At 43.4% G+C, this 12305-nt stretch overlaps 1 protein-coding gene and 1 long non-coding RNA gene across 3 annotated transcripts in view; both read left to right on the top strand.

Annotated features, from left to right (window-relative positions):
* Positions 1–2577: 2577 nt before the first annotated feature.
* tub (TUB bipartite transcription factor) overlaps positions 2578–12305 on the top strand; it is a 55917-nt gene continuing 46189 nt past the window's right edge. For both annotated transcript variants that reach the window (XM_017478903.3, XM_017478900.3), the window contains exon 1: positions 2578–2760. In XM_017478903.3, coding sequence (XP_017334392.1) covers positions 2702–2760 — 59 coding nt within the window. In that variant the 5' untranslated portion in view covers positions 2578–2701. The remainder of the gene's footprint in view (positions 2761–12305) is intronic.
* On the top strand, positions 9529–12030 carry LOC128633706 (uncharacterized). Its single transcript, XR_008397086.1, has 3 exons — positions 9529–9941; positions 10166–10269; positions 10905–12030. It is a non-coding gene; the product is annotated as an uncharacterized LOC128633706 (long non-coding RNA).

The following is a 12305-nucleotide window of genomic DNA, read 5'->3' as shown; positions in this document are numbered from 1 at the left end:
CAGGAGATACTGAGGGAACCAGAGGCAGGAGATACTGAGGGAACCAGAGGCAGGAGATACTGAGGGAACCAGAGGCAGGAGATACTGAGGGCACCAGAGGCAGGAGATACTGAGGGCACCAGAGGCAGGAGATACTGAGGGCACCAGAGGCAGGAGATACTGAGGGCACCAGATGCAGGAGATACCTGTGTTTCACTGCGATGTGGTTTAATCCTCCATGGACGACGGCCCCACCCCCTCTTTTTACCCCCACAAAGAAGAACTAACTACAAACTGGGTAGTAAATATGTGTGTGATACAAACTGTAACTTACTGTATATTATGTGTATAATTTTACTCATATGCCAGAATAAAATACATTATAAATAGAAAATTATTTGAGTTAAAAGTGATAAATCAGGCATACAGCTTCTTCTGGGTTCTCTGTTGTTTTTCACAGGTTCTCCAGGTTACTCTGGGTTCTCCGATTTCCTTCTAAAAACATCTGATAGGTGTACTGGATGAATTAAATTGTTATGTGAATGTGTGTGTGTGTTTTTTAAATGAAATTATTTTAAATTTAGTTGGTTATTTCTCAGTCTCCGTTTAAGCTTAATGTCTTGGTAAATGTCCTCTATAGTATTTCATTTTTTCTTTTTTTTTGTTCATGTCTTAATTATAGCTCGACACTGATCGTGTGTGTTTTTTAATTGCAGTACTCATACACACTTATTAGTATTTGGTATAATCTTAAAAGTTCACTGATTGTCACCGGCCTCATGCGCAAGCCGTACTTGAGAACCGCTAATATCACATTGTGTTAATAAAGTCATTTGTGTCATGTCGGTGTTGTTCAGGAGAACGCTCGCTCTCGCTTTCATTAGCTGTAAATGAAACAGAAGTAAGAGGAGGACTGAAAGCAGCTCTGTGTTGCGCTGTTAACATCACAGCACAAAGAAAGTGGCAACGGTAATATTCACACTAAAGCTCGAGTTTGACTTCATTCTCTCTGATTTAATCCGGCTCTGTGTAATAGACCGATCCGAGCCTCATTAATGTCAGCGTGAATAATGGAGCTCTTTAGTATTCAGAACTGAGTCACCTTCTTAACCTGTGCAAACTTTTTCCATCTTCAGTGTGTTTTAAGTGTGTTTAAGTTCAGTGTGAGGCAGTGGTGGCTTGGCCGTTTAGGCTCTGGGTTACTGATTAGAAGGTCAGGGGTCACTGCCTTGAGCAAGACCCTTAACCCTCTGCTCCAGGCCCGCTGAATCCTGCGCTCGGACCCCAGCTTCCTGACATGCTGGGATATACGAAGAAAAGAATTTCACTGTGTTGTAATGTATATGTGACCAATAAAGACGTCTCTCACTGATATGGACTCGTCACTCAGTCTGGCTTTTTGAAATGAAGTTTAGTGTGATTCAATGAGACCTCTGAGCTGATCCATCTCCACACTCTCACACGGTTCCTGTCTTTATGCTCTCATAATGAAATAAAAGGAAATGAGTAAGTATGAGATTATTAAAACAAATAAACCTAAACAACGATCAGAATTATTCAACACTAGAACCAGAGCCACATCGCCCTGCAGTTCTCACCTGGTTTCCCACTGATGATAAGCAGGGTTGAATCTGGTCAGTACCTGGATGGGAGACCTGGAGAAAACTAAGGTTGCTGCTGGAAGTGGTGTTAGTGAGGCCAGCAGGGGGTGCTCACCCTGTGGTCTGTGTGGGTCTAATGCCCCAGTATAGTGATGGGGACACTATACTGTAAAAACAGCAGTGTCTTTCAGATGAGACGTTACACTGAGATCCTGACTGTCTGTAGTCTTTAAAAATCCCAGGACACTTCTGGTAAACAATAGGGGTATAACCCTGGGGCCCTGCCCAAATCCCCCCCACTGACCCTTATCCATCACCTCCTAATAATCTCTAACCTAACTGGCTTCATCAATCTCTCCTCTCCACTAATATCTGGTGTGTGGTGGGAGAAATATGGCTGCTGTCACATCATCCAGGTGGAGACTACACACTAGTGGTGGTTGAGGTGATCCCCAGCCCCCCATATATATATATATATATATATATATATATATATATATATATATATATATATAATAAACACTGTAAAATCATAGTCATTTAACAGAAATCAATAAACACGTGTAAGAAATATGAATTTATCTGACCAGCACAGATAAATGTGTTTATAACACCCCAAAGCTCAGTGGTACAGTCCATATTCTGAATGCATATGATTTTCTCCCCCCCCCCCCCCCCCCACACACACACGTGGTACAGTATGTATATAAGTAATGTATATGAATATGCATCTTCTTCCAGTGCACTACAGTTGACCCGTCCCCCGCCCCGCGCCGCCCCGCGCCGCCCCGCCCCTTCAGTGGTACAGTCTGTCTGTCTGTCTGTCTGTCTGTTGTCTTTATATATTACATGTATGTGAATTTGTCCTTGTGGACTATATAACCCCTCCCCCCTCCTTTATTCTGAAATGGCCCTGTCTGGTACATCTACGTTGCTCAGCGTCCCACGTTGGTTGTCCCCGCCCTCCTGCTGTAGTGGTACAGTCCGTGGTCTTTGATCCAGGCGGTGTGTGCGCGCGGAGCTGTATCGGGAACGCGCAGGAAAATAACCGGCTGTCATTTCATTTAGGAGTGATACCACTGAGAGTGAGACAGAGAGTGAGACCGAGCGTTTCTGGGAGGATGATGGACGGAGTGAGCAGCAGTAAGAGCATGTCCTACAGCCGCTGGAGTTATGACAGGTAAGGAACTGAGTGGATGTGACAGAAACGCGCATCACCGCACGCACGCACACACACACGCGCACACGCGCGCAAACACACACACACACAGCATCGCTCTGTTTCCTCCAAAACAAAACAAACCGGACTTCATATATATGTGTGTGTGTGTGTGTGTGTGTGTGTGTGTGTGTGTGTGTGTGTGAGAGTGATAGAGAGTGAGAGAGATAGTAAGTGAGAGAGAGAGAGAGAGAGAGAGAGAGAGCGAGCGAGACAGAGAGCCTATTTAAGCTCTTGGAGTTGAGATTAGATTTGAACTTGCAGGTGTAATTAATGATCTGATGTAAATAGAGAGAGTGAGATGATTTATCAGAGATTTTACACCCTAAAGTTCGCATCCTGATACGGGAACAACACAGCTATACAAATGACTGAGAAATATTTCATCACATCAGACACTTTCATCAGACACTTTCATCAGACACGGGGGTTTTTTCCCTTCTTTTTCAGAGAAGGAAGAATATTTAGGCTTCCAGAGTCTCACTGAGAGAAACACTCGTTCTGTGGTGTTAAAATGAGACTTGATTTTTTTCTAGAGGAATCCGGCCACATGTTAAACGCTGGAGATGATGTTTTGCAGTGCTCACCAACCCTCTTCCTGAAGATCTACCTTCCTGCAGGTTTCATCTCCAACCAAAATCTAACACACCTGCTTTAGTTGATCAAGAACTTCTTAGATTAGATGAAATCTTGAAGAAGGTAGATCTCCAGGAATAGGGTTGGTGATTACTGCTGTAGAAGAATGGGACACTTAGCCTACGTGTCTCCTTTTTACAATAAGCAATGCAAAAAACAAACAAACAAATAAACAAATAATCCTGACATGTTGTTTTGTGCATGAATATATCATTAATATGTATATTACACTTTCTGCTGAAGACTCTTTCAGATTTACAGAAAGTAAACACACCCCAGTGGAGTTTAACCCTTTAATCTCTCAGCTTTCAGTCAGAAACATTAGTCCGGGTCTCAGCACTGCGGAGCTCTTCTCTCACAGCAGTCTAAAAGAAGGAGCATTTCTCCCACACCACCACCTTCGTCTGAGAGCACATGAGGAGAAAAGTCCTTTTTTTAGGATTCTTGGTTTTCTGGTTAAATTAAAGCTGCAGATCATCATGTTTAATGACATTTCTACATCTATATGATGATACAATTTCAAACATTGTGTTGAAAGATTCAGATTGGGAATATGTCGCTTTGACTTTGTACATTTTTCTGGACCAGAATTTAGCTCCTCACCCAGATGGAAAAGAGCTGCTTAGTCCCACCCCTTTTTCTAAAACAACAACTCAGGAGGCATACATATTTCACCAGAGTAGGTGTTGATGGTGGAGATGATTGAGATGGTGCTGGTGGTGGAGATGATATTGATGGAGATGGTGTTGATGGTGGAAATGGTCTTGATGGTGTTGATGGTGAAAATGGTGTTGATGGTGAGACACCATGGTGGAGATGGTATTGATGATGTTGATGAAGAGGAATCCGGATAACCTGGAAGAAACCCCACAGGGACATGGGGAGAACATGTGAAACTCCACACAGACAGAATCCTGAGCTCAGGATCGAACCCATTTAATCAGTTAACGTTTTGTAAACTTTTGCATGTTTGAAGAATTGAGTTTATTGTTAAGGTAATATACAGTGGCTAATCAACACGGCCATTTTCGTAAGTGTGGCAAGGTAAGGTAGCAGTTGTTGAAAGCCTGATGCACAATCTATCCAGAAATATCTAATTAAGATGCAGACTTTGACACATGATCAATTGTTCAGACAGCCATTAAAAAAATTAGAAAGAGTTGGTTGGATAGCTCAGACAACATGATGACTACTGAGTGGAAACTCAGACTTTCACAAAAACCCACCTGCATCACCGATCCTCAGCTGGAGTGCTGTAAAACTCATACCACCGACCCTCTGCAGTAATGAATCACTCTGTGTGTGATGAAGCCTCACAGAATTAAACACAAGCCCAGAAGCCATGATTTACTTCTAGACATTCATACTGACCGGGTGACCTGCCTCAGTGCACCGACGGGAGAATGTGCTGGAAGAGCAACAATCATTCATGGTTTAAAAAGAATAAGACAGAAGACATGGAGTTGTTGATGGCTTCCATCTACAGGAATGCCAGAGAGCAAGAACTCTGAAACCCCTAAATCCAAACTCCATCCTGAAAAACCTCTAATGGTCAGTGTTAAGCATAATCTCAGGAGATGCAGTGATGCAAACAGGAAGTAGAACAGGAAACTAGCAGAGGAGTAATAAATGAAGCAGCACAGTGATTGGAGTGAAGATCAGGAATGAATAAAGTAAGGATGATGACTGGGAAGTGTGGTGGTGCAGCGGGTGGTGCACTCTCCTCAGCTCCAGGTTCAGTCCTGAGCTCAGGTTACCGTATGTGCTGAGTTTTACAGATTCTCCAGTTCACCCCCACATCCTAAAAACGTTCAGGTAGGAGGATTGGCCAAGATAAAATGCCCCAGTTGTGAATGTGTTTGTGGTGTCCAGTGATGTACAGTGTGTCCCATCCAGCATGAATTCCCACCTCATGCCCAGCATTCCACTGCCACTCTGACCAGGATAAAGAGCTTAATGAAAGTCAGGATGATGACTGTACACCAAAAAGTTCATTAAGGTAGATGAATTAGCACTCAGTTTGGAGATAAATTGGAATTCCTTATTTTGCCAAGAGTTGCACAAATTGTTGTTTGCTCCGTGTTTCACCAGGAAGAGCCAAAAGTTATTATTAGCAAAAGTTCTGTATGTGAACCTTCTTGATTTTATTGATCACAGCTGCCTAAGTCACAACTTCCTAACTCTGTTCATGGAGAACCCTTTGTCCCTTATGTTCCTGCTCTAACACACCTCATTCAACTAATCAGCTAATTATCAATGTTTCCTCAGCTGAATCAGGTGTGTTAGAGCAGGAAACACTCCAAACGCTCCAGAGGCCTGTTCCACCAAGCCAGCTGAACAAACTCAGAGTTGCAGAGTAAGATTTGAGTTGACAAAACCAGACTAATTTACAGTAAGTATGAGTGTGCGGTACAGTAAGTGTGAATGTGCGGTACAGTAAGTGTAAGTGTGTGGTACAGTAAGTGTAAGTGTGCGGTACAGTAAGTGAGAGTGTGCGGTACAGTAAGTGTAAGTGTGCGGTACAGTAAGTATGAATGTGTGGTACAGTAAGTGAGAGTGTGCGGTACAGTAAGTGTGAGTGTGTGGTACAGTAAGTGTAAGTGTGCGGTACAGTAAGTGTGAATGTGCGGTACAGTAAGTGTAAGTGTGCGGTACAGTAAGTGTGAGTGTGTGGTACAGTAAGTGTGAGTGTGCGGTACAGTAAGTGTGAGTGTGCGGTACAGTAAGTGTGAATGTGCGGTACAGTAAGTGTGAATGTGTGGTACAGTAAGTGTGAGTGTGCGGTACTGTAAGTGTGAGTGTGTGGTACAGTAAGTCTAAGTGTGCGGTACAGTAAGTGTGAGTGTGTGGTACAGTAAGTGTAAGTGTGCGGTACAGTAAGTGTAAGTGTGCGGTACAGTAAGTGTGAGTGTGCGGTACAGTAAGTGTGAGTGTGTGGTACAGTAAGTGTGAGTGTGTGGTACAGTAAGTGTAAGTGTGTGGTACAGTAAGTGTGTGGTACAGTAAGTGTAAGTGTGCGGTACAGTAAGTGTGAGTGTGCGGTACAGTAAGTGTGAGTGTGCGGTACAGTAAGTGTAAGTGTGCGGTACAGTAAGTGTGAGTGTGCGGTACAGTAAGTGTGAGTGTGTGGTACAGTAAGTGTGAGTGTGTGGTACAGTAAGTGTAAGTGTGTGGTACAGTAAGTGTGTGGTACAGTAAGTGTAAGTGTGCGGTACAGTAAGTGTGACTGTGCGGTACAGTAAGTGTGCGGTACAGTAAGTGTAAGTGTGCGGTACAGTAAGTGTGAGTGTGCGGTACAGTAAGTGTAAGTGTGCGGTACAGTAAGTGTGCAGTACAGTAAGTGTGAGTGTGTGGTACAGTAAGTATGAATGTGCGGTACAGTAAGTGTAAGTGTGTGGTACAGTAAGTGTGAGTGTGTGGTACAGTAAGTGTAAGTGTGTGGTACAGTAAGTGTAAGTGTGCGGTACAGTAAGTGTGCGGTACAGTAAGTGTAAGTGTGTGGTACAGTAAGTGTAAATGTGTGGTACAGTAAGTGTGAGTGTGCGGTACAGTAAGTGTGAGTGTGCGGTACAGTAAGTGTAAGTGTGCGGTACAGTAAGTGTGCGGTACAGTAAGTGTAAGTGTGTGGTACAGTAAGTGTGAGTGTGTGGTACAGTAAGTGTGAGTGTGTGGTACAGTAAGTGTGAGTGTGCGGTACAGTAAGTCTGAGTGTGCGGTACAGTAAGTGTGAGTGTGCGGTACAGTAAGTGTAAGTGTGCGGTACAGTAAGTGTAAGTGTGTGGTACAGTAAGTGTGAGTGTGCGGTACAGTAAGTGTGAGTGTGCGGTACAGTAAGTGTAAGTGTGCGGTACAGTAAGTGTAAGTGTGCGGTACAGTAAGTGTGAATGTGCGGTACAGTAAGTGTGAGTGTGTGGTACAGTAAGTGAGAGTGTGCGGTACAGTAAGTGTGAGTGTGCGGTACAGTAAGTGTGAGGGTGTGGTACAGTAAGTGTGAGTGTGCGGTACAGTAAGTCTGAGTGTGCGGTACAGTAAGTGTGAGTGTGCGGTACAGTAAGTGTAAGTGTGCGGTACAGTAAGTGTAAGTGTGTGGTACAGTAAGTGTGAGTGTGCGGTACAGTAAGTGTAAGTGTGCGGTACAGTAAGTGTAAGTGTGCGGTACAGTAAGTGTAAGTGTGCGGTACAGTAAGTGTGAATGTGCGGTACAGTAAGTGTGAGTGTGTGGTACAGTAAGTGAGAGTGTGCGGTACAGTAAGTGTGAGTGTGCGGTACAGTAAGTGTGAGGGTGTGGTACAGTAAGTGAGAGTGTGCGGTACAGTAAGTGTGAATGTGCGGTACAGTAAGTGTGCGGTATAGTAAGTGTAAGTGTGTGGTACAGTAAGTGTGAGTGTGTGGTACAGTAAGTGTGTGGTACAGTAAGTGTGAGTGTGTGGTACAGTAATTGTGAGTGTGTGGTACAGTAAGTGTGAATGTACGGTACAGTAAGTGTGAGTGTGCGGTACAGTAAGTGTGAGTGTGTGGTACAGTAAGTGTGACTGTGTGGTACAGTAAGTGTGAGTGTGTGGTACAGTAAGTGTGAGTGTGCGGTACTGTAAGTGTAAGTGTGCGGTACAGTAAGTGTGAGGGTGTGGTACAGTAAGTGTGAGTGTGCGGTACAGTAAGTGTGAGTGTGCGGTACAGTAAGTGTGAGGGTGTGGTACAGTAAGTGTGAGGGTGTGGTACAGTAAGTGTGAGTGTGCGGTACTGTAAGTGTGAGTGTGCGGTACTGTAAGTGTGAGTGTGCGGTACTGTAAGTGTGAGTGTGCGGTACAGTAAGTGTGAGTGTGCGGTACAGTAAGTGTGAGGGTGTGGTACTGTAAGTGTGAGTGTGCGGTACTGTAAGTGTGAGTGTGCGGTACAGTAAGTGTGAGGGTGTGGTACAGTAAGTGTGAGGGTGTGGTACAGTAAGTGTGAGGGTGTGGTACAGTAAGTGTGAGTGTGCGGTACTGTAAGTGTGAGTGTGCGGTACTGTAAGTGTGAGTGTGCGGTACAGTAAGTGTGAGTGTGCGGTACAGTAAGTGTGAGGGTGTGGTACTGTAAGTGTGAGTGTGCGGTACTGTAAGTGTGAGTGTGCGGTACAGTAAGTGTGAGTGTGCGGTACAGTAAGTGTGAGTGTGCGGTACTGTAAGTGTGAGTGTGCGGTACTGTAAGTGTGAGTGTGCGGTACAGTAAGTGTGAGTGTGCGGTACAGTAAGTGTGAGTGTGCGGTACAGTAAGTGTGAGTGTGTGGTACAGTAAGGGGTGTGGGTTCAGAGTATCAGATTTTTAATGTATGGCTCAAGAAGCTGGTGGAGATAAATTATACCATCTGCCCAAAATCCATATCTTTCGTGACCACCGGGAAAATCCAGGTGATTGCGTCTGGCCCTAAAAATTAGTTTCCTTCGAAGTGCCCTTTCTATCATTTGCGCACCGAGCTCCACAGGATTCCCCACAGACGGTGAAGCCTTCACTACAAACACTCAAGGGTTAACTTTCACGTGTCAGATTTATATCACTTGAGCTGATTTAGAGTTTTCTTAACAAGAATAAAACCCACTCCATCGCAGGGTAGCTGCGTAGTGTAAGTTACCATGGAGATGAAACTGGCTGCGTACCAATCCACCTTGTTGAGACTGAAAAACCAGAGTTTGCTCGAACTAAACTCGAACTTACCTAGTACCCACCGAAACAGGAGCGGGGCTGAGAACCAGTTACAGAGCTTCACAGTCTCAGTCTCAAACTGACAGAAGAAGACATTTCTTCAGAAACGTTGAGCTTTGTGCACTGTTAGCTCGTCGATTTGGAATCACGTTTATGTCTTCAGGCTAACCCTAGTGCTTCTAGTGACACCGTACACCAGCTCTTCTGATTAGTACTAATTTTGGAATGTTCTTTTCTCTAAAGTACGTCTCTTCAGTCTTATTTTCCAAGCGCCGGTGTGGCTGCAGGTCCTGATTCCTGCTAAACAGGAGGCACTCCTCATAGCTAATTAGAGACCGAGAGGAATTGATTGAACGAGTGGAATCATGTGACTCCTGTTCAGGTGGCTTTAAACCCTGCAGCACAGGAAGGATGGGAGTGAAAAGACTGAAGGCACCTGCTTTAAACCAAATCGCTTTCATGTTAATAATCTGCATATTGTATAATAAGGACAATGCATCACTTCCTGTATAGCGCCACAACCTGATGCTGGAGAGACAGACAGACAGACAGAGAGAGAGGGAGAAAATGAGAGCGAAATGGTTAGCCTCTTCTCTTTTCCTCTCTCCGACTCTCCTGTACCCAGAAGGATCTTGTTTTTGTTTTTTTCATGGCTTGTGGTTGTGGGTTTTGTGCAGCAGAGAGATCAGGCGTGAAGGTAACTGAATGTGTTGGAGCTGCTGCTTCATAAAACAGCCAGAGGCTCGTATCTTCTCAGACGGACGCTTCTTTCATTCCTGCTGTGAAGCTCATCATCCCAGAGATCTGAGTGCAGACCGAATGTGAATGTAACGGCCTACACACTTTTTGTTTACCGTTTAAATCTCGTTTTAACTGTAGTGATAATAGACAAGAATACATTTATTTGATATTGTTTGTGCATGAGCCAAAATATCTGTCATAACGAGATGCCAGTCATATTTACGTATATTCATAGATTAGTTTTTTAAATGATACCCTTGATGTTCCTGAGGCATTGTATGTAGTTTCCTGTTTCGATTCTTCTTCGCAGATCATCGTATCGTAGTGGTTTAAAACGACACGTTCATCTTAATCAGATGTTTTGACAGACACATGGTTAGGAGACGGGGTGGATATGCTGAAGAACAGTTTCTGGTGAGTATCTTACGGTTCCGTATCTGAGAGTAACGAGATTGGGTTGGTCATAAAGGTTTAAAATCTGCATCAAAGGCGTGAGAACTGAGGCATGAACACATTGTCCCTCAGGAACATTAAGGAACATGTTCTTAGAACATTACGGCCTTGAAGCACGAGTCCTGTACCAAGCCTGATTCTTTTTATCTATTCATTAAAAACAAATCCAATCTTCCACTCAGTCTGTACTCGCTGTTAAAGAGCACAGAATATTGTAGTGTGTAGTGTATTGGGCTTTATGCAGGTGGTGCGTTTTGGACTTAATGTCTCTGGACTTTTTGACATTTTATTTTATTTTGAAAAGAGAAACTGAGAGGAAGAGAGTGTTTGGAAGAGAGAGTTCTGTTTTGTACGTGTCTCTGCTCCTGTCCTGTCATTGGTCTGTTGCCCCATTGTGTTCACTTGTTGTGTGTTTAATCCTTTAACACAGAACAGGTGAACACAATAGGGCAAACAAACACAAAGATTAGTGTTTTTGTTTATATGCTGTTGTGTCACAGTATCTTTATGAGCTCTTATCGTGTGTGTGTATGCCTTGTTTCCCAGTTTTCATGTTTGTTCTTGTTTGTGATATATTCACCTTGTCTATGTTTTAGGCATTGCCCTTTCCTTTGTGAGACCACACTCGGTTTTACTGCTTTGGATTTTATGTTGTTGGACTCGGGAGCAGATGAGACGGAGGCTCTGTTCTGATTTCTATCGTACCGAGGCATCCTGGGATTTCCCATCAAACACTGTTGCATGTGAGAAGAGAGATTCGGGTTAACTAAAGAATTTCATATCAGTTTTAACACACAGGATATTTATACAGGTCTTGTGTCCTTCACCCAGTCAGAGTTGTTGTGGATAAGACCTGAGGTCTGAGAGATCCCCGTCACAACACTCCAGCACTGTGTAATGCAGTGATTCTTTTGTTTATAGTGTTGCTGTGATACACCAAAACATGATGATATGTAACACGCCCATGGAAAAGCGTGTTCTTTGATGGACGATGAAAATTCATTCTGGACATCATTTAAGGAGCTGAGAATAAAACTGTGTTAGCCAGAGAACAGAGCAGAACCAATCAGAACCACAGCTGATCATATACATTACATACATACTTGTCTGTGAGTTCCTTCTCAGTAAAGCGCTCCAAAAAGATGGCTTTTGTGGACTTTATATAGACAGACATTAAATACACATCACTAAATGTGAAAGTGAAGAACGAGAGCCTTCGAGATGGTGAAGCAGTGAAAGTCTGTAAAATACCACAGCTTTAAAGCTGGTACAGAAATGAAACACATCCAGTTTATAGAAAAACATGTAATTTCACGTTCTGCCTGACATTGTCCTTCACACACTGTAAACTGAAGGCTATGATAAAGGTATTAAATGTATATGTGTGCTATGCTGTACACTTGTACACTGTGTAAAGGATTTTTACAAATATTAACATGATATTTTAAAAACAAAAAAACAGCTGACTGTCCACAAGCTTTAAAGCAGAAGTTAAATCACTACATTAAAAATGCTAAAGAATAAAAACAAAAGCAGAAACTAAGTGTAAAGTGGACAAGACTTTATGTAAAATGGAAATACTGGTGGGAATTTCTAACATTTACAGATAAGGATATGAAGATAAACGTCATTTCGGTGCTGAAGAAAACACGTCTGGAACACGTTAAACAGTAAACGCGTCTGTCGCGGCATCTGACACGACGAGACACGTTAATACACGTTACTACATGTTAATACACGTTGCTACACGTTAATACATGTACCAGTTTGTTTGAAGCGCTTAATATAAAACGTTTTCACGATTTGGACGAGCTGGATCCTGCACTTTTCCCTCAGCAGCTCTGTATCCTTCGCTGATATTCACATGACATGCGTTTTTCACCATCGTGAAGTGATGTCACTGACGGTGGTGGTGGTGGGGGGGGTTTGGTGTTTATCCACGGTGATGTCACAGAAGTGGGGGCGGAGTTATCCATGGTGACAACACTGACGGGGGG

This window comes from Ictalurus punctatus, chromosome 10, assembly GCF_001660625.3.
Source record: "Ictalurus punctatus breed USDA103 chromosome 10, Coco_2.0, whole genome shotgun sequence".
Classification (NCBI taxonomy): Eukaryota; Metazoa; Chordata; class Actinopteri; order Siluriformes; family Ictaluridae; genus Ictalurus; species Ictalurus punctatus.
This window is presented reverse-complemented; position numbering and strand designations above follow the sequence as displayed.